Raw genomic sequence first — 26,473 nt, 5'->3', positions numbered from 1 at the left:
AACATGACCTAGCGTCCCGAATACTCTTTTTAAGCACCACACTCATGAAGAAAACAGTTGCGTGTCGACTAAAGCCATGGTAGAGACACTGTCAATAAGCACATGAACCCTATACTTGAGCATAAAAATAGTTGTAGGTATCTCAGTTGGCAGCAAAGATTTTTCAGTGACTTCACCTCCTACGGACACACTGGCTAGTTTTCTTGTGGGGATGACGTGAAGTGGCGCTGTGGAGATGATGACGCAATGCACCGCCAGGGAGATGGTGATCGGTGCACTTGGAAAGCTGGTGGTGGTGTCAGATACAATCGGAAGCATGTGAACGGTTACCGGTTCTTTCTTCTCCAAGTAAGTTTCCTAGGGTGGAGTTACATGGCCTTTCTTCTTGGTAGTGGCTTCCTAGAACGGAGTTCCCTGGCCGCTGAGTGTCCACGATACGACCACTGTGCGACGCAGACTGCTTCAATTACCCATAGCCTGATGGTCGATGTTGGTTACGGTACCTAGCTATGTGACCTGGTGTGCTACAATTGTAGCACATGGGCCGAAGACGAACTTCGATATGGTGATAACAATCTTCAGCCATGGCCATGCGTTAAGAGTAACAAATATTCTCTCCTTGCAAGTCGTAGGCAGTGGTTGGTCTTTGTGAACAAACACTGCATGAGTGCTAATCAAAGCATCGGTCAAAAGGGTTGTTATAGGATGGTTGGGCCAGGTAATAATGTGGCCGTCTTTATAGCTTCCAAAGTCCGTAGCATTTACCGAGTGCTGCCAAGGACTTGAGGGGGTTGCATGAAAAGCGCCTGCAAAAGCACAGGAGCTGTAATGAAGCACCGCATAACGTGCTTGTGTCGAAGGAACTCCTCACGGACAATCTGCCGAATGGTGGAAGATCGATCTGCTGGGGAACTCGTGTCAACACTGGCCACAGTTGTCACATTTGACAGCCGTCCAAATTTCGGTGCAATTCGACAATTCTTCAGAGTTTCAAAGGCACGCCAGTGCCATACAATGTCTGATACAGTGTTCAGATTGTCTTTTCCAATGAGTAAGTTATACATGTCTTTTGCGATTCCCTTTAAAAGGTGTACAACCTTATTCTCTTCTGACATTCGAGGGTTTACAGTCTTGCACAGTTTTAAGAGCTTCCCCAATGTAAGTGGCGCAAGTCTCACTGGGGGCCTGAGCCCTCTGAGCTAACTTTAATTCTGCTTGTTTCTTCTTAGCATTTGAATCACCAAAACACTTCTTGATCTCCTTAACGAAGCACGTCCACATAGCGCATCTGCATGGTCGTCATACCAAACCATCACTGTGTCGGTCAAAATGAAACTGTTCCTCTGTTGGGGAGCAGCATTCCAGTGGTTGTACTGGCTTACTTGTTCGTAATTGGTCAGTTACTCATGAACATCTCCTGCCTTTGCGGAGAACATATGAAGCTCTCGGTAGTGCTGAAATGGGGCTGATCCTGCCAATGCAGCACTGGGAGCATCCTCCTCTCTAATCATGATCGTGGGCGATGGTAAAAGGCTGGCAAGGGGGCGGCTTCTACAAGAGTCTTGCACTGATGGCTCTATAGTAGGTCGTGAGAGGTACCCCGCACCTCCACCAAATATTACGGGCGAAACTTCTCCTTAAAAATACAAGGCAGATCAATTGGGACATTTGGCGTTTACAAGACCGGTACAGAAGCAGCCAGCCAACCGTCTTCCTTCTCTACTTTCTGTCTCCATTGTCATTCGCACTGTTTATACATGTTGCGAGAGCTCGTGGCAATAATTCGTTTTTTGCACAATAAAAGAATTGAGGCTTTAGAATGTGTTTACTGGCTTGACAGCTATCCAATAAAGCAAGTGGAGCATAAAATATTGCCAGTACTCCTTTAAAAATAATTTCGCCTGTATTAGTAAATTAGAGGTAGACGATTACCTAAAGTTTAGAATATAAATTGAATATTGTACACTACCTATTTGCATTGGAAAATGAACTAATCAGTATCTTTGAATATTGAAACTAACCAAATATTTTGCGACAACCAACTGTTAGTCTGGTCACTGTTCTCTGTCTACTAAACAAAGTATCACAAATTATCAGAAGTGAAACTTTACTTTATTTTTCCCAACTTCTGATCTTTCTTCAGCAACCATTTATTTAGCATATTTGCAAAGCTAGTCTTACACCAGCCATTCATTTTTGGAAAGCTTGTTATCTAGTGTTTAAAACTAATTCTAACTGTTCTTGATAGCTAGCTGTCTTTCTTATTTATTTATTTTTTTTTACTAGTCAGTACAAGCATGGTACCTAAGTATATCGATACAAATATTCCTGTTGTAGATATATATGCATCTGCATGTAACTATTCAATACTTACTATATGCATTCGAGAAAGTTTATATTTGCCTACTTCTACTGAACTACCCTTCTGCAACACCAAAAAAGCCACTCCTACCATGACAGGATGCTTGGTAATCCAGAAAACGCTCAAAAATGACAGACAAGTAGCTTTTGACAGCACCTGCCAGGGCCTAGTTAGTTCTTTATTGGCAAAAATTGTCTACACGGGGTCTGGAACGCCGGCTCGAGGCGATAAGACGCGCGACGGAACGGCTCCGTTGAAATCACCTGAAACATCAGAAATACCAACAGCATTGGTGCCATTTTCGGCACAAAGCAACGCGTAGTGGGCCGGCACCTCAGGACGCAATTTGGGGTGAGTTGAATGGTTTTTCGAAGCTCTACGGCTGCTCCTCCGAAGGCGACGTGTAAAGGAGTCGCTAACCCTAACCGCCGGAGCCTCGCCGGCGGCTAGGCACGTCGACGCCTGAAGCGTCATGGACGACGAGGCAGCCATGGAACCACACGATCAAAACGGTGAGGAAGAATTCATTACTATTCCAACCGTGATACGCCACGCCAAGCCCAAGATCGTCATTCTGCGGCTGGGGACTAAAATCAACTTAAGAGAAGCCATGCCCTACCATGTGAGCGCTGCCATCACGGCAGCAGCTGGACTTACCACAACCGAATCTCGGGACGTCACTACCCAAGTTAGACAGCTGCAGAACCTTGTAGTTGCGGAAAGCCGGCGGGAATCTGCGACGCAGAAGCTCGCCGCACTCAAGACGTTGAAGTTCAGAGGGGAACAACACGAAATAACAGCATACGTGGCGCATGAGCCGGACAACGCAAGGGGTGTAGTTAAAGGGCTCCCACTTGACGTCCCGGACGACGAACTGACAAAAGTCATAACTCTTGAAGATCGGGAACTTCTAGCAGCGAGAAGACTGGGCCGATCAACAGCTATACTCATCACTGTCAAGGGACCAGAGCTACCCAAGAGAGCCCTTCTTGGAAGATCAGTCACCAAAATACAACCATTCCGTCCCAAGGCGGTCCAGTGTACAACATGCTTCACCATTGGGCATCGAGCCGACGTCTGCCCCAACGCGCGGAATTTTGTGCGGTGTGAACAATGCGGGCTTCAATTCCCACCGGACCAAAGACCGGACAGAACACTGCACGAGTGTGAAATGAAGTGCGTGAACTGTGGCGGGCCTCATGGGGCAAGAGATCCCGATTGTCCAAAGAAACAACAAGCAGACCGCATGGCCAGATTGGCGGCCGAAAAACGCAAGCAACACACATCAAGGAAAGAAAACACGAGCAATCGACACCCGCAAGCATACCGCAATAAGCCACCACCTAAAAACGACACCAACTACCCACCGCTGAAGACACAGAATCGCTTCGACTGCCTAAGAGAGCCATCACCTGAGAACGTCCTGAGGCGTTCCGAAAACTACGGCAGCCTACCTGACCTCAGTAGGCGACAACCACACAAGGGCACTACACCACCAACGAACAACGCCAAGAACAAGGCAAACAAGAAACCTCAACAAGGCAGTGCAGAAGTCAAAGGAGCATGGAGGTCACGGGCAGAGGTAAGTCCGCCATCTCCCACTCCTCAGAGCCGTACTGACGACAAAAACAAAACTAATCCTCCCCACAACCCCACTCAGTCACATGCAAGACAAGAATCATGGTCAGGAAAGCTGCCTACAGGAACACAGCGAAACGCAACCCACGAAACAACCAATGACAGCACGCTTGCCTACATTCTCAATGAGATAGCAGAAATTCGAAAAGAACAAGTAGATTTCAAAAAAGAAGATGCAGAACGCGACAGAATAGTAGCGGAAATGCAAAAACAACTCGGTGCTATTACACAACAACTTGCCGCGCTAACGCAAAGCGTGGAAACTTTACAACGAACCTTTAGAAAACGACTTCCCGCCAGGGAGGAAGCACACCCCTATAAACAAGGTCATTCTAGCAATTATGGCGATTAATGACAGCAAATGTAACTCACTACACGAAATGGCTGTTACTGTATGGCAATGGAATTGTAGAGGAATACGCCGTAAAAAAAACTCTCTAATACAATACCTCACAAACACTGCGCATAAGCCGGACGTAATAACTCTTCAGGAGACCAATGCACCGATCTCCCTACCGGGTTACACGGCCTACCACAATCCAAGTATTACACACCGGTCCCGAAGGCGAACCAATGATGATCCGATTAGTTATCCTACAATGACGGTGACACTGGTGGCGAATCAACATACGGCCTTACACGAGGACCTCAGTCATATGAACAACGGGGAAGAGGAAAGCGTATTGGTTAAATGCCGCTTCTTCAAACGATACGACTTAACCATTATTAACACCTACCGTACTCCTAAAGGAGGGGCTTATCGCAAAGCATGGACGAGCTTGCTCAAAGAGCATGGCAAGAAGGACTTGCTATGGGTAGGCGACTTTAACAGCCACCATGAGGCGTGGGGCTACAATCATAGTACGCCAAATAGAAGGCAGCTCCTACGACATGCAAGTGATGCCCACCTATCACTTCTGAATGACATAGAAACTCCCACTCGTATGGGAAATTCAGTTGAAAGAGACACAAACCCAGACCTGACCTGGGGCCGGACAGCTAAGGAAGTGGAGTGGAAAAACACCGGGGAAACGTTGGGTAGTGATCACAGCATCATAGAAATAATCATTCCCGTACCACAGAAGCAATGCACGACTAAAGGAAATCGCACTACAGCCACAAATATCACAGACTGGGATGCTTTCAGGAGTCTTCTCCAAGGAGCGCATTCTGATAACCCGGAAGAATGGGCGAAAACACTACGCACCGTGCACAAGGGCACAACCAAGACAGTACAAAGAACTGAAGACCACCCGCAAATAGACAGACACTTACTCAATCTATGGGAAAATAGGCACAAGCTACTTAGAAAATGGCGAAAGAACAAGCTGAACAAGCGCTTAAAATGCCGTATAGATATCATCACCAAGGAGGCGCAAGAATACGCTGACAAACTCGCAACTGACAACTGGATGCAGATATGCGAGCAAGCCGGAAACAACATGCACACAAGCCGAGCCTGGTCGCTCTTTCGGGTGCTTCTTGGGCAACCCAGGAGAAAGAACCACCTGGAGGCAATCCAACTAAGGGAGGAAATCGGAGCGCGCGATCTCGCAGAACAAATAGCCAACCATTTCTTCCCTTCGGCCACCTTACAGAAAGATCAGCGACAACTACCATCCACACAAGATTGCGGCGAGGTACCTGCAGACCAGCCATTTACGATTGGGGAGCTTAAAGCAGCCATCAATGCAAGTAAAAGACACACGACACCTGGAGCGGATGGCATCACAAACAAGATGCTACGCAATATGCCAGACACACAACTGGAACACCTTCTGGCTATCATAAACCAAGCTTGGGAAAGCGGTGACATACCGGAGACCTGGAAAATGGCTGCTGTGATCCCAATACCAAAGCCCAATAAGACCCCAAGCGCCATCAGCCACCTGCGCCCCATTTCTTTAACATCATGTCCGGGAAAGATTATGGAACGAATGGCCCTAACACGACTCCTATGGCAGCAGGAAAATTGCACTGCTATCGATCCTCGAGTCATTGGTTTTCGAAAGCACATGTGCACACAGGATGCGATGCTTGCTATACAAGAAATATACAGAGCACAGAGCAGCAGCCAACTCAGAGCCGTAGTGGGGTTGGATATCAAAGGAGCATTTGATAACGTTACCCATGAAGCGGTACTCGAAGGACTGCAAACCATACAACCAGGTCAAAAGCTTTACAACTACGTAAAAGGGTTTCTTACAAACCGCACAGTTACCGTGAAGGTAAACGAAGAAGAGTCCGAAAAAAGGTACCTGACAAGAGGTGTACCCCAAGGGTCGATTCTTTCACCCACACTATTCTCGCTAGCATTAAGCAAGCTGCCAACTCTCTTGAGGCGTGTAGAAGACCTTCACTTTACAATTTATGCGGACGACATTACTCTCTGGGCCAGCAGAGGATCTCCAGCTGAAATTCAAGAGACACTGCAAACAGGTATTAATGTCACGGCGCTATACCTTCAAGAAAGGGGCCTCGCCCTGTCCAGTGCAAAGTGCGAGCACATAGTGGTAACCAACCAAAGAGAACCGCAGGCAGAAGAGGAACGAAAACTAATAACACTACAAGTGAACCAAGATATTGTCCCGAGAAAAACGTATATCAAGGTCCTGGGCTTTTGGCTGCAGGACAATGGTAAGACCGACGTTTGGGTGCGGCAAACAATTCGGCAGCTCCATGAAGTCAAGAGGCTACTTACAAGAACAACACAAAGGGTGAGAGGTATCAAAGAGCACCAGCTTAGAAGACTCACCATGGCCCTGGCTATACCTCGGATAATGTACCAATACCCATACTTACAAGTCACCAAAACACAAAAAAAACAAACTTGAAACCATGCTCCGGCAGATAACGAGAGTTATTCTAGGCACCCCTGCATATTCGCCATCCAACCGAGTTGATGAGACGGCAGTGCTGCCTAAACTGGATGAGCTGAAACAACTCCACCAAGAGGCACAATTTAGTCGCCTGAAGCTATCTAGACAGGGACGGGCATTTATGCGTGATCTAGGCTACGATGTCCCACAATGCCCAGACAGGGAACAACAATATCCCCCGTGGGACACGCTAGACCATATTACCGTCGACCCAATACCTCGAAATATGGCGGCAGACACACAACCAGAAAGACGACAAAGTCGAGCACTACACCTCAAGGACGACACCGACGACTGGATCCTATACACGGACGCCTCTCCAAATAATCGAGGCTTCTGCACAGGGGTGGCAACCGACTCTACACCTTTATCATGGGGCCTACACTGCAATATTACGTCACAACATCAAGCGGAACTTACAGCTATCGTGGAAGCCGTGACCATGCCAAATCCACACGAACGAAATCTGCTCATTCGAACAGATAGCCAGGCTGCATGCAGGGCACTCGCCGCCAGAAACGTTCCCGCGGCGCTACACTCAGCATTAACAACGCACCTCAACGCACACCCTAACATTAGAGTGCGGATTCAGTGGATTCCGAGTCACACAGGGATCAGAGGGAACGAAGTGGCACATGCCACATCCCGCGCAAATCTCCCGGGCCCTCCTCTGTGGTGGCTGGACCCACTGAGTCTGAATGAGCAATATGCCTTCGCGCGGGCGGAAAGGCGCGAAAAACTTGATGATTTACTAAACAACTCCATGAAGTATCCACAAGCGGATACACACATGAATCGAAGAGAGGCGGTACTATGGAGGCGTGCACAGACGCACTCTCTCTTGTCCCCACACTTCCAACACTACATACAAGGTTTGCCTGGTAAACCTGCTTGCATGGCATGTGGCGGCTTCCCGGATAATGCTCACATTCTGTGGGATTGTCCGGGGAGCCGTCTCGCTATTCAGGCTAGCCTTGCCAAACTCTCACCCACCCGTAGACCTACGGCACTTGAGGAGTGGCTGGCGGACTCCTCCTCCGACTACGTACGTGCCATGATCGAGCTCATCACGATGCTCGGCTTGGCAGACAATTAGAACAAAGCGGGCGAACCCGGACCGGGGTTCTTGAATAAAGTTTATTCTCTCTCTCTCTCTCTCTCTACACGGTGTTCTAAGAAGCCAATGCAGGCCAAATACGAAAAAATACTTTGAAATTCATGATGTCACGCTGATGTACCTACGCTGGAGTTATGGCATAAATTCAAACACTGGCCGTCATTTTCTCATCTAATAATCATCCTATTATCTAGAAATTAACGAAATTAGTTTTCAATAAAGACTTCTTAATGAGAACAATTTTCAAAAAGTACTTTATCAGTCTAAACAGATCTTAGTGTTTCTCTTTAAGGTTGTCCCTTGCCTTAAATTTACATCCTCTAATCCTGTTTCCATAGCTAATAGCCATAGAATACCATGATCCGTTAACGTGAGGTGCCATTTGTGCATGCATTAGTCCTCCTTCAACTCAGCTGCTACGGGGCACCGTGTTGAGTCAACTGTGCATACCAAGGTCTGTCTGGCTCTGCTGTCCTGTGATGCCGCAAAGCCATGCAGATGTCTCTGTGAAGATGGCTTTTCATGGTTGCGGATCACACTATGCTATAACTAACTAATGAGAAACATGATTTATATATTCTTCAGCTCTAAGCATATTAAAACAGGGCCTTCATTTTCACAATAAACATTTTCACAATTTCTGCATCATGAAGGCATTTTTGTAAATGTGGTTTACAAACACTGGTCTTGTAAACCATATCTGCAACCGAAAGCCTGTCTCTAGGATATGTTTCACGCAGAGCTTAACACTACGAAAATCAACGATAGCAAGAACAGGTAGCAGTGACTTAATGATGACTTATGTGACTTTAATGCTTTTTGGTGCTATGGCATTATATATTAACCCACACTAGCAAATAAAACATTTGTTGTTATGCATTCCGAATGACTTCTCTGAAGTTCTGATAACATACTCCTAGTGCAGGTTTACGATAATGTCAGCTGGCTATAAACTTTACCTGCTGACTTTTAGCGGCAGCCTTGCGCAAATCCGCCATGTTTAAGGGGATCCGATGGAGAAAGGCCAGAGAGTGAAGTACCTCCTGTGTGGTTAGCACAGTGTCTAGATGAAGCTCAATACATTTTATTGGAAACTTGTGAAAGAAAGCTCAACTTAAAATGAACAAGCAGAGGACCTTATAAACATTTTGTGCCTCGTCACTTACCTAGAAAGAGTGGAAGCACAGTGTCAGACAATCGGTTCTACATGAGTTGTCGTGTTATTTAGTCGGTTAAGAAAAGTATAATTTTCATGAAGGAGCACACAAGATTGCAGTTATTTCTTGTTTACATACCTAAGAACTTTCTTGCAGGAGTTGTACGGAGGTTTGTGAATTATCTATGAGTGCAATATTCCATGTACCATTTTTCTTGACGGCCTACTAGTAGCCTCTCACCTCTTTTATTTTATTTATTTATTGATAATGTGGTCCTGTTTCCAGGATCTCAGCAGGGTGGATACAAAGTGAAATTGAAAAATCTAAGTACAAAATACAGCGGTACATAACATAGGTGACTCGCTATGTGCAAAAGCAAGCAGTAACTGAACCACACACAGTAAATCACTTGCTACATAAACATAGATGCGACTCAAATAAAGGGGGTGAGCATTGAGTTAAAATGTTGTCAGTAAGATTATTCCATTTAACAATAATTCTAGGAAAAGAGGAAAATTTGAAGCAATTGTTTTGAGTAGTTAACAACGTTATTGTCTGTGAGTGTCGATGACGTGTAGCATAACCAGTAGAAGAAGTGATAATGCGTGAGTGATAAGCACCTTATGCCATCTTATGCACATGTCAGTCTCATGCCACCAGGTTTTGTACAGGGATGTGCATTTTCCTCTTAATATCATAGAATAATCATTTCTCTTTTACCATTGTTTTGTTCTTGCTCAAATTGCACTGAAAGATAGCATTTTATGGTCTGGATCGTTTAATATGACACTTGGCACTGTTACGTGCCTGGTTGTAAAAGAAGAAACATTTACCTGCTACGAGCAATAAAAACAGCGCTAAACGACGGGACGAGTGAAGGGACACATACAACGGCGCTGTGCATGTGCAGCGCCGTTGTATGTGTCCCTTCACTCGTCCCGTCGTTTAGCGCTGTTTTTATTGCTCGTAGTCATGAACCAACCAGCCCAAATGCGTACTCTTTTGCAATTTACCTGCTATTGTCTGCCCCCCTTGCAGTAACCGATGGTTAAAACAAGGCAGCTATGTTACTTCTACTGTCTGTAGTATGGCAAAGCAGGGCCTTCGTGGTTGATTTTCGTTAATACCTAGGATGTGCACCAAATACCGGTGTCATAAAGCAAATAATAAAATTCGTCATTCTGACCATCAATTTCTAAATATATAACCCTAAACACTAAGGAAAATTACCTTAAAACAGAAGAAAAAATGTACATTGAGCACAAATGTACATGTAAAACAGCATGCTGAAGTTAACTGCCCAACTGACTCTTACTTTCACAAGTCAAGCTAGGTTTGGAAAATTTAGATTTAATTCCATTTTTCTTTGAAAAACCCTCGTAGAAAAACAATCAGCTGGCAGAACTACACAGAGAAGGTGTTCAAAACTCCAAATAATATCTTGACCAGGAATGTTCTTTAGCCTCTCTCAGAAGCACACAAATTTTCAAACGACACACCTTCACTGCCACACTGTATGTACTTCGTTAATGCTAAGCTACAGAGGAAAGCCCGGCTTAGGCCCGGGCATGCTATTAGCAATGAATGCCAGACCAAGATGAATTTTTGCTAAACTGTGAAGCTTTGTTTAAGAGAAACACAAACCCTTTCGAGCTTCATGCTACTTTCAAGTGGGTGACAATTTTTCTATTCATGAACCTTCCTCCACCTAGCAGGATTTTGGAGAAGTGATTGGCCATGTTCAGTGTCCCATGCTTTGAGTTGTAGAATGATTTGCCCTCGCGATGTGATCTGCGGGCCTCCTGGTTAGCTCAGATGGGAGAGTGGGTGGCTCAGAGAGGCGTTGGTAATGAGTTCAAATCTAGAAGCAGGACAAATCTTTCCTCAACTGCAAAGCTTGCTTTCAGAGAAACCCATATGGGTTTCATATGGAGCTTTGTGCTATATTTGGGTCGATGACAATTATCCCTGTCAAGAACCTTCCTACACCTCGCAGGATTCCACCTAGAGCTGATTTGCCAATAAAAAAACTTTGGTCAACATTGTGCCCAGGTTATTAAGACCTCGGATTCCTGGAGGTGATCGTGCTCAGGCGAGAGATGGATGACCCACAGCTCGAATGGAGGTAGTGCCAAGTTTGATAGCGCCCCGACGGTAAACATGTTCAAGCGCATTAGGGTGGTTGGGAGTGGCAGCAAAGGCTGAATTCCAAGAGTGGCAAGATATCACATAGTTGGATCAAAATGACCAAGAGTTAGAAAGATATTTGCAGTGCAATGGTGTTGAAGATCGGAAGCTATTTTAGTGACGGGAGACTCGCTGGGAAGAAAAAAATTACTAGACTGTTTTCAGCTGTAAAAAGCATAATTTGTATTGTAGCCACAAGAGGAATTGTTGACAGTAGTTTCAGTATAGCTAGTTACATTTTTCAAGAACAGAATTAAGACTTGTCTAAAGGCAGAGTTGTTTACAATATTATGTTGCCACACAAAAATATGTTGATTTTTGGCAGGAGTCATTGATATGCTGCTTGGTACTGGCCTATGGGTGATCATTTTATTCAAAAATGAAATAAATTTTAAATTAGTTCTTAGAGGATTGAAATAAAGTAGTATAAATAAATTCTGGAATATTCATTAACAAATTAATTTGTATGTTAAGGGATAGTGAAAATCACTTTGCTACTGGGTTCCATTATTTTTCTTCCCTATTTGTTCAAGAGAGTTGAATATTTGGCAGTAGTTTATTGCACAATTAGTCCAACTAATTAAATTTAGACTTTCAAGTGTCCATTGTTCTTAGCTAAATACTTTAAGCCTATGTGAATGCCGCAGAATTTGGCAACACTGGTGACAGGGATGTGAAAAATAAAAAAACAACACAGAAAATTTTACTCTCACAGTTCTTTCTTTTTAAATGTTATGTTAGGTGACTAAACCCACATCGTCACAGCCTTGTATACGTTTTTCTAGAACTCGGTGGGTTTCCCGTGAAATTACGTGAAAATAGGTCATATCAAATCCCAATCTGACGAAAAAAAATTGTTGCCTATGCTGTACATACACTGTGCTTAACACCCTAAGCGATAAGAACAGTAGACAGAGTCCAACTTAGGTCATGTTGCGAAATAAGGATGCCTAAATTGTTAAATGAAAAATTGACCCCAATATCATCATCAGCAGCAGCCTGTTTCATGTCCACTGCAGGATGAAGGCCTCTCCCTGCGATCTCCAACTACCCCTGTCCTCCACCAACCGATTCCAACTAGCGCCCGTGAATTTCCTAATTTCATTGCTCCACCTAGTCTTCTGTCGTCCTCGATTGCGTTTCCCTTCTCTTGGTACCCATTCTGTAACCCAAATGGTCCAACAGTTATCTAACCTGCACATTACATGACCTGCCCAGCTCCATTTTTTCCTTTCGATGTCAATTAGAATATTGTCTATACCCATTTGCTCTCTAATCCAAACCACTCTCTTTCTGTCTCTTAACGTTATGCCTAGAAATCTTCGTTCCATCGCTCTTTGCGTGGTCCTTAAGTTTCTCAAACTTCATTGTCAGTCTCCAGGTCACCATATGTCAGTCTCCTTGCCCCATATGTCCGCACTGGTAAAATGCACTGATTGTACACCCCTCTTTTCAATGATAATGGTAAGCTTCCAGTCAGGAGCTGGCAATGTTTGCCATATGCGATCCAACCCATTCCTATTCTTCTGTGAATTACCTTCTCATGGTCAGGGTTCTCTGTGATTAATTGACCTAGGTAAACATACTCCTTCACAGACTCTAGGGGCTGACTGGTGATCCTAAAATCTTGTTCCTTTGCCCAGCCATTTATCCTTATCTTTGTCTTCTGCATATTAATCTTCAATCCCACTCTTACACTCTCTCTGCTAAGGTTCTCAATCATTTGTTGTAACTCGTCCGCATTGTTGCTCAATAGAACAATGTCATTGGCAAACCGAAGGTTGCTGAGATATCCGCCGTCGATCTTTACTCCTAAGCCTTCCTAGTTTAATAGCTTGAATACTTCTTCCAAGCAGGCAGTGAATAGTGAATAGTGACCGCAATATAATGAGGTCAAATAATGCAATAAAAATCGCATGTTCCATGTCACAATATGATTGCACATGAGCGTTACTCATGCAGATCACCAATTTCTGTTTAATGAAAAAAAACTTCTAGTGGCCATGTATTATAGTATTTCTGAATGCGAATAGACCGGCATATTTAAATTTACATTCGAGCCACATTTATTGGCTTGAGTTCTATAACTGTACATCACAATGATTAAATGAGATTCTAAAGTAAGATGAAATGGCTAGCGATGGGTACGGGAGTGTTCAACTCTGCCTTTGCTATATAGTGCCGTGGAGCTAGTTGGAAAGTCTAGTAAGGTTGTTCATATCACATATTAAAGCACAAGCATGGGTGATCAAAGGATTCACTTTATTCATTATTAGCAACAACCTTAACGGAAAACTTGATGCACTGAAATCTGCCTCTTGAAAATAACCTTCACCTTGATAACCTTCACTTAATACATCATCCTTCCTAAAGTGTAAGCAGGAGTTGTGCCACTTTTGGTGTCAGTTTCTAGTCCTGATCTCCCCATTTTCTTCACTGTCCATTGTATATGTGTGTTTGAATATAGAATAATTTGAGCGGGTTTGGCTAGTAATGAAATGTTCATGCCTCTTAAAAGTTTCAGAATAGCCAGGAAGAGTCCCGTAGGGCAAAAAGCTACTTTGATGCAGCGTAAAGACTGCCCGGTGCCCCTCGATCACATGACAGTATTTTCACAATAAGCGAGAACTCAACCTAGCTTCCTGTAGGCTCAATGGCTAATGAGTCTAACCGAACCAGGCTGGGCCTGAATCTTTCGGGCCCAGACCAGGTATGGGCCAGGTTTGAAATAACTGGGCCGGGCACAGGCGGGCCAACGTATGACATTTTGGAGCTTGGTCCGGACCCAGGCCTGAAAAAACAGCCCGTACAGAGCTCTAGTGGAAGGCTCCGATTGTTTTGAACTGCTGGGGGTTCTTTAACGTGCACCCAAAGCGGATGCACACAAGCGTTTTTGCATTCTGCCCTCAATGAAAAGTGGCCGTCATGGTCAGGATCAAACCTGCAACATTGTGCTCAGCAGCACAACACCACAGCCAGTGAGCTACATACAGGCTGCAGAAAACTATTGATGAGCTCTTAAAGTTAGCTTAAGAAATATTTAATTCTAAGGTTTTAGGTACCAAAACCACAATATGATTATGAGGCACACCGTAGTGGGGAACTCCGGATTAATTTTGACCACCTGAGGTTCTTTAACATGCACCCAATGCATGGTACCACGAGCGTTTTTGCATTTCGCCCCTATCAAAATGCGGCACCCACAGCCAGGACATTGTGCTTAGCAGCGCAACATTATGGCCACTAAGCCACCACAACGGGTCAAAGTTAGCTGAATAAAGGTTTAGCAAGTGATATGGTAGAAAACCATGACATGGCAGCTATAGTAACTTTGAATTGTTTTGCTCAAATATTGTATTCTCCATATACAACAGCACAAAATACTATGTACGAGTGAATACTATGAGAAAGGAGACAACAGACAAGCATGCCATTCGACATCAAAGCAGAAAAAGATGAAGGGGTAAGAAAATAAAGGAATGTTGATGGATACTTGGCTCCACTGCAATTTTGGATGCAAGAGTGGATGTGAGAGCTGCAGATGTCGCAGGCAATGGAGATGCAACTGTTTAAAGACATTGTTGAGAACTTCACACAGGCACAGCATGACGAAAGGATTTGAATGTGTGGGAGGATAAAAGTATTGACATGTGTACTTGTCTTTATCGGGCGACAAGTTTTGCCGCCGAACAAATGTTATCGCACAGCGCGGGACGCACCTGCATGTATCCGAAGTTTCTGGAAAGTTATCGATGCTTCTATCCGCTGTCTGTTGTCGCCGAACGTTGTGTTATCTGATTTCATCGCTTGACACGAATGGTGTAGAACATTTTAGAAGGCATGCGGGTCCCAACGTTTAATCTGGAACATTTGATGATTCCTGTATAAAAGCCGATGCGCTTGACCCGCTGACCAGATTTACGACGATCGCCGACTGTGTTCGCCGCTATCGTTGTGCTTTAAGTGTAGCCTGCTTTGTGGGCACAGGTTCGCCCAATAAAAGCTAGTTTTGTCTTTAACAGTACTGCTACTGTGTTCTTTAACGTCACTACCACGTGACAGTATTGATGAATGTGCCTCTTTGTTGAGGTGAATGGAGGTACTGAGAGTATAGCAAAGAATTTGCATCTAAGCTAACAATGATAAAGAAAGATTTTATAATGTACAGCAAACACCGTCCGGCTACTGAGACCAAGACATTGATGTGTCAGCAGCAGTTAGTGATGACGAAACTTGCAGTACAAAATAAATGAAGCCAGAGAAGCCAACACAGACTACCAGTCAAGAATGAGCTGCTTCCAGGCATTATCAAATCTATTAACAGAGCTCAAGGATGTGTTTCAATTCTTTCGTAGTAATCAAATGTGCACAACATTTCACGTAAATGGAAACCAGTCAAGCTGTCCAATGTGATCAATATCCAAAAAGCATTCTGCCCTGTGCAACGGTCATCTACAACACTGCACAAAGGAATTCTGCACAACAGGCGACTTTCATTTCTTGGAAGTATAAATGAAGATTGAAAATACCAGTGTCTTCCAAGCAGACACCAGGGTCTACTATATTTTGAAAACGATGCCAACTCTGTCCCCGCATTTGCGATGCATCTTGCACTGAAAGAGAAGCCACTGGAAGAAGACCCCACATGAATTGTTTTGCACCTCTCATCATGCTGTGTGCAATAGCTTCACACCATTGCATAGGAGTGAATGTATGAACATCCCACTCTTCCAGTGCTTCCATTCTCATTCCACTTTCAGTGCTTTCACTGAATGATCAGCTTATAAGAGAGGGGGGAGAGAAAAACTAGAAAAAGAAGAGTAAAGGGCTCAAAAGGAAAATAATATTCACTGATGTATACTGGCTTCACAGCAGTAGTAACTTCTATATTCCAAGTTATTTTAGAAGGAACCATCATCCTATTAATTAATTATCAGTCTTTTCCATATTTATGTCAGTGAAAAATGGTAATCCATAAAAAATAATTAAAAAACAACACATGAATAGGAAGATGGGTTCTCAGTGCAGCCTTTAACAAATATTTGGAAGAACCCGCTATGGTACTGCGCTTCTGAGCACGAGGCGTTTTCAATGCCGGCAGTGATAGCCACATCCCGATGGGGTCAGAATACAAAAACACTTGTGTACCATACCATGCATTTGATGAAGATTAAAGAAAACCAGGTGGTCAAAAGTAATCTGGAGTCCTTCCTTCTACAGCATGCCTCATAATCAGATTGTGGTTTTGGCACATAAAACTGCAGAATAATTTTTTTTATTAAGATGTATATTATTTTTAAAGGGAGGGTGGAAAAGAAAGTTGCATCTGAAAGAAAACAAGAGGCAAAACGAAAAAGTCAACATATCTTAGAAAAAGCCCGATTCCTCCCTGATTACAGTCCATTAGCATAATCCTCATAAACGCGAGCCCTAATTATGCACCAGTTAACCCTTTATTTCCCAAATTATTTTTTAAAAGGACACTTCCGAATTACCGATTTTTTTTAATGCTCTATGCAATCGGCACTGTAAATAAACACAAGAAATGCATTCAAAACAATATTCTTTACTGCAGAACACACGCACAAATAATTAAGTAGATGAGTAAGTTGGCCTAAACACACAATGTCACTGCCATTTTCCTTGTCAGCAATGTTCAATATTTGTGCATGAAAAAGAGAACTAGATGCATGGGCTTGCTCAAATCGTCTTTGGATGAGAAATTGGAACCTTTAGCTGTTGACAAGCCCAGCTCGTCCACGGTAGAGCGTATACAAGGTGTGTGGACGTGCTGAGCTCGTCTACAGGAGGTAAAGGGTCAATATTTACTGTAAAGTACAACATGTTTAATGGCCAAAACAATAGTGAATTTTGTATGCAGATTAATTAGTTAGGGTTTGGTCAAATCAAATTAACTTCATCTGCAACATGCAAACTATACAAGTTTCATGTAACTGAAAATTTTATGCACACATACCTAATGCATACTTTCATGACAGTTTTATACACAAAAATGAGCACCAGCTGCAAGTTTTATCCTAACCCAATGTAAGTCTATAAAACTTTCTTACAAAAAAATTTCAATGGTGAGCATGACTACTGCAAGCACATAGCTGAAAATCTCATGCAATCCTTTTTTCCCAATCGTCAACACACTTTGAAACCTTTTTCTTGAAAATCGAGCTCCAAAAATGATAGTTACATCTTTTAAATGTGAACATGTATGGCCTTTGGAAATCTTATAGTGATAAGTTCACTTCAACAGAATTAAGCACAGTGAACATGTAACTACAAAAGTCCAAAGAAGTGTTCGGCTTATCCCTGATTTGTTCGTCCTTAAAGAAATTCACTGGGACAAGCTGAAAACAATGCATTTATTTCTGCTGAAGCAACATTGTTCAGTCAACAGCAATGACTACGGAAAAGGAATTTCTGATGCGTTCCCATGTGCATCGCGAACTTTTTTTTCCAAAATGCTCCTGTTTAACCAACTAATCCCGACTGAAACAAGAACAAGCTGTAGGTCACACTTACCGATCGATCGTGCCCACGTATACAAGAGCTTTACAGTGCGGACGGCTCGATACAGTGAACAGGGCACAAGATTAATGTCGAAGTCGGCAGTGGTCAGTGCAGCCCGATACTTGTCACTCAAAACGGATTAAAACAAGCACGCTTAGCTGCATCACTACAGCGTTTGCAATGTGTTCAGTTCTATCACGAAAGTACGGTTGCTAGCGTGAAAGTGACAGTACTCCTACATTATATAATTCTTTCTAACATACATAGCTTTGTGCTCACCTTACCTGTATATACGCCGAACAGTGGTCGAGGAAACTGCAGACTTCATTCATAAACGCCGACCTGCTAAATGCATGGTCGGGAAATGCGATGCCTTCAGAGTTTGACTGATTGCCATGTGACAGCCCAAACGTGTTGACAGATCCACTCTTGTGAGAACCGAAATTGAAGTGTCGTCTTAGGTTTGCCATTAGTACGAGTGAGGTAACGTTGCAGCAGCACTAAACATCACTCAGCAGACTTCTCGAGACGATCGTTTCCATGGCTGCATAGAAAACAAGATAACGACGATAAACCGATAAACCGCAGCTCCCAACACACGCTGCACTAACAGCTGCAGCCATCTGAAGTGAATGCAGGAAACAAGCAATACGACACCAATCACAATATGCTGAATCGCAAGCAAAACACACCCACGCGGTTTTCAGCAACCACCATAAACGTGAGCACGATGACAGCGGCCTACAACAGTCAGAGGAAGTAGACATTGTCAATGCACAAGACAAAGAACGTTGCGCGAATTATTACGACTTCGCGCTGTGATGTCGAAGTATCATACGAGCACTGCCATGCCCATGCTTTCAAAATAACATTTTTTTTTCCCTGAAGGCAATATGCTTCAACAATTACGGCAAGCTCGAAACCTTACCAGATCTGTAACGGATGGTCCCTACGAGCAAAATTCTTCGTAACAGCCGTTTAATTTGCAACTAAATCAAATACCGTGCGACTGTATTACGTATAGTCAACGCCCCACACTACTGATCGAACGGACACGGAGAACGCACACAAGTTGCTGATACGTTCGTGCCGCGAGCATTTGTTAGGCTTATCCAGCACCATCGCCACAAACTAAACTCTGAATCATAAAGCTGTGTTGTTATACACTACCTTAGCAAGTCCATCACGCAAATTATGCAAAGCGACGCTCACAGCTTTGCTTGGTTTAGTTCAAAACTTTTTTAAAGCTATACATATCGCCAGCGACCCGTGCACCATCTATCGTAGAGCTGCCGAAACGCACCCAAACAAGAAAGAAGAATCGAGCGGAAGACACATAAGGCATCGCTCGCAGCCACCGAGCTCGCGCAGTTGGTTCTTTATTCGGTCACGGCGCCGCGGTTAGGCAAAATTCGGCTCCGGAGGCCAGCGGAGATTCCGTAGCAGGGGTGTGCTGTGTCTCCGGCACAAGCGGCTTGCCTAATTTTTGTTCTGCACTCTTAAAAAATTGCACCTTTTGGGGCTTATCTTGTCCCCAAACAATAATCGTCATCCGCCTTAATTGCTTGCGTTTCCTCTCTTGAAAACGCGGTGCTCGTTACTTTCCTGTCGAGAATGCTGTGCCAAACTGATAGCGCACAAGCCGTTCGTGACTAAATACCAGGCTCGCAGCGTTGAAGAAAGGAAATGCGAGCAAGACAAGTGACGATTATAGTTTGGGGACAAGATAAGCCCCAAAGGGTGTGAACTTTTTTTTATAATGTACACACACTCTTCACTCTAAAAACAGTTTGCACCTTTTGGGGTGCATATTTGTCCCACAACAATAATCGTCATCTGCCTTAATTGCTTGCGTTTCCTTTCTTGAAAACTCGGCGCTCGCTACTTTCCTGTCGAGAATGCTGCGTCACACTGATAACGCGCATGCCGTTCGTGACTGGGAAGTACCGGGTTCGCAGCGTTAAAGAAAGGAAACGCGGGCAAGACAGATGACGATTATTGTTGTGGGACAAGTATACACCCCAAAGGGTGCAACTGTGTTTACACTCTTAAAACGGTTGCACCCTTTGGGGTGTATATTTGTCACACAACAATAATCGTCATCTGCCCGGCTTGCGTTTCCTTTCCTGAAAACTCGGCGCTCGCTACTTTCCTGTCGAGAATGCTGCGTCACACTGATAACGCGCATGCCATTCGTGACTGGAAAGTGCCGGGCTCGCAGCGTTAAAGAAAGGAAACGCGGGCAACACGGATGACGATTATTGTTGTGGGACAAGATACGCCCCAAAGGGTGTAAATTTTTCTAAGAGTGTAGAGTGTTCGATAAATTTACACCCTTTGGGGCGTATCTTGTCCCACAACAATAATCGTCATCCGTGCTGCCCGCGTTTCCTTTCTTTAACGCTGCGAGCCCGGTACTTCCCAGTCACGAACGGCATGCGCCTTATCAGTGTGACGCAGCATTCTCGACAGGAAAGTAGCGCGCGCCGAGTTTTCAGGAAAGGAAACGCAAGCAAGGCAGATGACGATTATTGTTGTGGGACAAATATACACCCCAAGGGTGCAAACTGCTTTTACACTCTTAAAACGGTTGCACCTTTTGGGGTGTATATTTGTTCCACAACAATAATCGTCATCTGCCTTGCTTGCGTTTCCTTTCCTGAAAACTCGGCGCTCGCTACTTTCCTGTCGAGAATGCTGCGTCACACTGATAAGGCGCATGTCGTTCGTGACTGGAAAGTACCGGGCTCGCAGCGTTAAAGAAAGGAAACGCGGGCAGCACGGATGACGATTATTGTTGTGGGACAAGATACGCCCCAAAGGGTGTAAATTTTTCTAAGAGTGTAGAGTGCACCCTTCACTCTTACACACTAAAAAAAGTTTGCACCCTTTGGGTTGTATATCTGCCACACAACGATAATCGTCAGCTGCCTTGATGCGTTTTCTTTCTTGAAAACGCCGCGCCCGCTACTTTCCTGACAGGAATGGTGCTCTTAAAACGGTTGCACCCTTTGGGGTGTATATTTGTCCCACAACAATAATCGTCATCTGCCTTGCTTGCGTTTCCTTTCCTGAAAACTCGGTGCCCGCTACTTTCCTGTCGAGAATGCTGCCTCACACTGATAACGCGCATGCCGTTCGTGACTGGGAAGTACCGGGCTCGCGGCGTTAAAGAAAGGAAACGCGGGCAAGGCAGACGACGATTATTGTTGTGGGACAAGATACGCCCCAAAGGGTGTAAACGTTTCTAAGAGTGTACACTCTTTAAAAAGTTTGCACCGTTTGTAGTGTATGTCTGCCACACAACAATACACTCTGAAAACATTTGCACCCTTTGGGGTGTATATTTACCACACAACGATAATCGTCATCTGTCTCGTCCGCATTTCCTTTCGCGGCGAGCCCGGTGCTTTCCATTAACGAACAGCATGCGCATTATCAGCATGACGGCAATCCCGACAGGAAAGTAACGAGCGCAGCGTTTTCAAGAAAGGAAATGCGGGCAAGACAGATGACGATTATCGTTGTGCGGCAAACATACGCTCCAAAGGGTGTTAACATTTCCTTTAGTTTAATCGTCATCTGCCTTAATGCGTTTCCTTTCTTGAAAACGCCGCGCCCGCTACGCTCTTAAAACGGTTGCACCCTTTGGGGTGTATATTTGTCCCACAACAACAATCGTCATCTGCCTTGCTTGCGTTTCCTTTCTTGAAAACTCGGCGCTCGCTACTTTCCTGTCAAAAATGCTGCGTCACACTGATAACCCGCATGCCGTTCGTGACTGGGAAGTACCGGGCTAACAGCGTTATAGGAAACGCGGGCAAGACAGATGACGATTATTGTTGCGGGACAAGATAAACCCCAAAGGGTGTAAATTTTTCTAACACTCTTAAAACGGTTGCACCCTTTGGGGTGTACATTTGTCCCACAACAATAATCGTCATCTGCTTTGCTTGCGTTTCCTTTCTTGAAACTCGGCGCTCGCTACTTTCCTGTCAGGAATGCTATGTTGTGCTTATAACGCGCATGCCGTTCATTACTGGAAAGTACCGGGATCGCAGCGTTAAAGAAAGGAAACACATCAAGGCAGATGACGATTGTCCCCCTATGACGACGTTGTCCCCCATAGAAGACTACAATAATTTGCATGAGAAATAAATATGGTGTTATACAGCAATAGCCGTAGTTTTAATGGAATAACATCTCGAAGTCTACAGAGCGCACCGCATGCTTTTTCCATACTTGTTACCACGCGTTCTACGTGTTTGTCCCACCTTAAATGCTGATAAAAAATCACTCCCAGTGTTTTCACGTCCGCGGTGACATCAATTCGTTCTGATCGTTAGAATATGTTTAGATTACAATTTACAGGCTTTCGGGCGGGTGCAAAAAGAACAGCTTTGTTTTTTTAGATTTGATCTGTAAAGAATTTGCTTTGCTCCACCAATATAGTTTATCAAGGACAGTGTTTGCTAGTTGTGATAAGTTATCAGCATTACATGATTGGAAGAAAAGGTTGGTGTCATCTGCATAGATTAAATAGTGTGGTAAGTTACTGATGTTTGTTAAACCATTTATATAGATGTTGAACAGGATAGGTCCTAATATGCTCCCTTGGGGAAAACCAGCTTCTAAATTCAGGGGGTCTGAGTATTCTCCTGAAGTGTAAACGCATTGTTTCCTATGGGTTAAGTATGACTTTAGAATGTCTAGGGGTAATCCATAGAATCCGTAATGTTCGAGTTTTTTTAGTAGAGTAATACGATTGATCCTGTCAAAGGCTTTGGAAAAATCGATAAATACGCCTAATGTTAATTTTTTTTATTCATAGCCGTTCAAGATTACATTTTTCTGTGTTAATAGAGCTAATTCAGTCGATCGGCCCCTACGAAACCCAAATTGATGTGAAGATAATTGATATTTTTCACGAAACAACACAACCCTTTTACACATAACCTTGTCCAAGCCTTTTGATATGACCGGGAGCACTGACACCGGCCGATAATTTGACATGTCATTTCTGTGCCCTGATTTGAACAGAGCAGTAACCTCTGCCTGTTGCGTTTTTGTAGGGAAAACACCAGTAGACAAGCAAAAATTGAATACGTGGCTGAAAGCGGGCACTAACAAGTCTATTACAAATTTAATTGCTTTAATCTGGAGACCATTGATGTCACGTGCCTTTTGTTCTTCAAGGACATAAAAGCAGAGTAAACCTCGTCAGGTGTCGTAGGTTCAAAAAACGCTGTATTTACACTGGGCGCACCCAAAAAATTGAGAGCATCTATATTGTGAGCGCTAATCACTAAATTTATAAAGTGTTCATTGAGTCGATTTGCTAATTCTATACCTTTTAGCTGCTTCCCATTTTCTGTAATCTCAAGCTCATAACGACTTCTGTCGCGATTTAGGAGCTTATTAAGCGCACGCCAAACTAGGTTGCCTTTGGTATCCGCATCACTAAATAGCTTTTCCAGATACTCTTCTTTTTGTATCTCGAAGAAACTTAGTTACAATGTTTCTGAATTCCTAAATGCAAAAAGATCATCCGGCCTTCTAGACTGCACAAAAGTGAGAGCATAATTGTTTCTTTTTTTTTTACCAATTAACTTTACACACTCATTTGTCAACCAAGGTTTCCTTATCTTTCTAGATGTCTACCTTTCTTAATTTAAAACAACTATTGTACATATTTTTTATTATATGCATGAGCATATCGTAGGCCATATCAGCATCGTTACACTCAAATACGGGTGTCCAGTTTACACTTCAAAGTTGGTTACGAAAGTCATTCATTGTTCTTGGATTTATTTCCTGCATGACGAAAGATTTACACTGGTTTCGGCTTGCTTTAAGTGTGTTATTTCGTTTGGAAAACAAGCATATTGGCAAGTGATCACCTAGATCGGCGACAATGATACCAGCATTGATATCTTGCATTGGGCTTTTCCTAATGCAAATGTATTATTGCAAATTTAGTAGTGCAAATGTATGGGCGAAAATAAGACCCCAAAATTAAGCTTCTGTTCTGCCCTCATTGTCGAGCTTTCCAAAGGTATCGAAAAGCATGACAGATGCAAAATAACCGTAAATGCATAACAATGAACCGTACTGCACAGTGAAAATTATCAGTGCTGTTGACATGGCAAAGGAAATTATATAAAAAAAGAAAATTAAGAGCCTATCACAAAAAGCACCGTCCTAGTTTTCCCGCAAAGCTTTCCTGTGCTAATTTCAGTTCTTTATCGACAAGACAGTATCCCACAGGTGAATTCACATAAATATTTTGGAAATGTACACCGAAAAGCATAACTGGGGTCCACATATGGAGCATATTACCTCAAAGGGAGCATGCGCAGTAAGAATTCTGCGTAGACTCAGCAGCAATCGATCAGGGTTGTGTCGGCATGTTCTCATTATGATCTATTGCATGTATGTTCGCTCGATAATAGAGTTTAGCTGCGTTTTGTTTTCTGGGGGACTTGCATATCAAATTCCGCTTCTGATTCTATTAGAACGAGAGGCGTTACATTTATGTCTTGGGCTTCCTAAATTTGTCGCTAACAATATCTTATATCAAGAAGCATGCCTGCCATCTCTTCTCATGTGATGTCATATCCTAACAGTACAAAGTTTTCCAAAGATGTATGCATCACCACAGAGGAGATCACAGTGTTTTCGTTAAACTGGCCTTATTTTTTTAACTATCAGTGGTATTGCTCACATTGCCGTCAAGTTGCTTTCGCTCAAAAACTATTGGACCCTTAAACTATGCGAGGTGGTCTTACTAAATTCCTCGGTTCCAGATGCTAAAATTGAATTTGATGATATTTTTCCAAATAATGCTAAACATCTTCCCTATCAATATCTGAATAGTATTCTGTAAGACCACCTAGCACACCTAGATACAAAGACCATTATAGCAACTGACGCTTCCGTCTGTGAAGCAGCTGTGAGCATTTTATCAACACATCTAAATTGGTCTTTTTCAAAAATAGCGTACAGCGCAAAGGACAAGGACAGTGATAGACGACATACACAGCGCTGACTTCCAACAAGATTTTATTGCGTTGCCACATCGTGTGTATATATACAAGAAGAGGCATGCGCAGAAAATGTACGATAGTCACAGGGGGTGTCCTAACAGCAAGTCATTCAACTAAGAACATGTTCTTAGTTGAATGACTTGCTGTTAGGACACCCCCTGTGACTATCGTACATTTTCTGCGCATGCCTCTTCTTGTATATATACACACGATGTGGCAACGCAATAAAATCTTGTTGGAAGTCAGCGCTGTGTATGTCGTCTATCACTGTCATTGTCCTTTGCGCTGTACGCTATTTTTGATCATGAATTACCAACTAGCCCAAGCAACCACCCTGGTCTTTTTCGATTTGGCTACCTGACTTCACACCTATTTTTCAGGCAGAATTATTGGCAATTATCTTAGCTTTACGCAAGTTATCACCATCTGTGACATCAGCCATAATAATAACAAATTGCCTGTCTGTCTGTTCTTCATTAACCACACCCAAATTGTCAGGTTCATTAAAAGCTTTCTATTCTCTCCTCCCACACATACATCTACGTATGTGTGGGAGGAGAATAAGACACATACGTCTCGTTTCTTTAGTGTGGGTGCCAGGACACAAAGGTCTAGCCTTAAATGAATATGCACATTGCAGTAGCATCCCATGATGGTCCTATAGTCCCCATTTCAACCTTCGTCAGTTTTCATCACTGTGGCACGATTAAGAAAATTCACCATCATCATCATTCATTATCAGCCTGGTTACGCCCACTGCAGGGCAAAGGCCTCTCCCATATTTCTCCAACAACCCCGGTCATGTACTAATTGTGGCCATGCCGTCCCTGCAAACTTCTTAATCTCATCCGCCCACCTAACTTTCTGCCACCCCCTGCTACGCTTCCCTGCTACGCTTCCCTTCCCTTGGACTCCAGTCCGTAACCCTTAATGACCATCGGTTATCTTCCCTCCTCATTACATGTCCTGCCCATGCCCATTTCTTTTTCTTGATTTCAACTAAGATGTCATTAACTCGCGTTTGTTCCCTCACCCAATCTGCTCTTTTCTCATCCCTTAACGCTACACCTATCGTTCTTCTTTCCATAGCTTGTTGCGTCGTCCTCAATTTGAGTAGAACCCTTTTCGTAAGCCTCCAGGTTTCTGCCCCGTAGGTGAGTACTGGTAAGACACAGCTATTATACACTTTTCTCTTGAGGGATAATGGCAACCTGCTGTTCATGATCTGAGAATGCCGGCCAAACACACCCCAGCCCATTCTTATTCTTCTGATTATTTCCGTCTCATGATCCGGATCCGCAGTGACTACCTGCCCTAAGTAGATCTATTCCCTTACGACTTCCAGTGCCTCGCTGCCTATTGTAAATTGCTGTACTCTTCCGAGACTGTTAAACATTACTTTAGTTTTCTGTAGATTAATTTTTAGACCCACTCTTCTCTCCAGGTCAGTGAGCATGCAATGCGGTTGGTCCCCTGAGTTACTAAGCAAGGCAATATCATCAGCGAATCGCAAGTTACTAAGGTATTCTCCATTAACTTTTATCCCCATTTCTTCCCAATCCAGG

At 43.7% G+C, this 26,473-nt stretch overlaps 1 protein-coding gene across 2 annotated transcripts in view; it reads right to left on the bottom strand.

Annotated features, from left to right (window-relative positions):
- Positions 1–19,184, bottom strand: part of LOC139054215 (uncharacterized) — a 91,394-nt gene extending 72,210 nt beyond the window's left edge. Inside the window, exons 1-2 of one of the 2 annotated variants that reach the window (XM_070530894.1) lie at positions 19,033–19,184; positions 18,147–18,406 (exon numbers count right to left, since the gene is read on the bottom strand). In XM_070530894.1, coding sequence (XP_070386995.1) covers positions 18,147–18,332 — 186 coding nt within the window. In that variant the 5' untranslated portion in view covers positions 18,333–18,406; positions 19,033–19,184. Of the gene's footprint in view, positions 1–18,146; positions 18,407–18,790; positions 18,978–19,032 lie in introns of those variants that run through there. The other variant, XM_070530895.1, reaches the window with a different exon arrangement.
- Positions 19,185–26,473: the final 7,289 nt, after the last annotated feature.

Source organism: Dermacentor albipictus, chromosome 1 (assembly GCF_038994185.2).
Source record: "Dermacentor albipictus isolate Rhodes 1998 colony chromosome 1, USDA_Dalb.pri_finalv2, whole genome shotgun sequence".
Taxonomy (NCBI): domain Eukaryota; kingdom Metazoa; phylum Arthropoda; class Arachnida; order Ixodida; family Ixodidae; genus Dermacentor; species Dermacentor albipictus.
The sequence above is the reverse complement of the archived record's forward strand: the minus strand, read 5'-3'. Positions and strand labels throughout refer to the sequence as shown.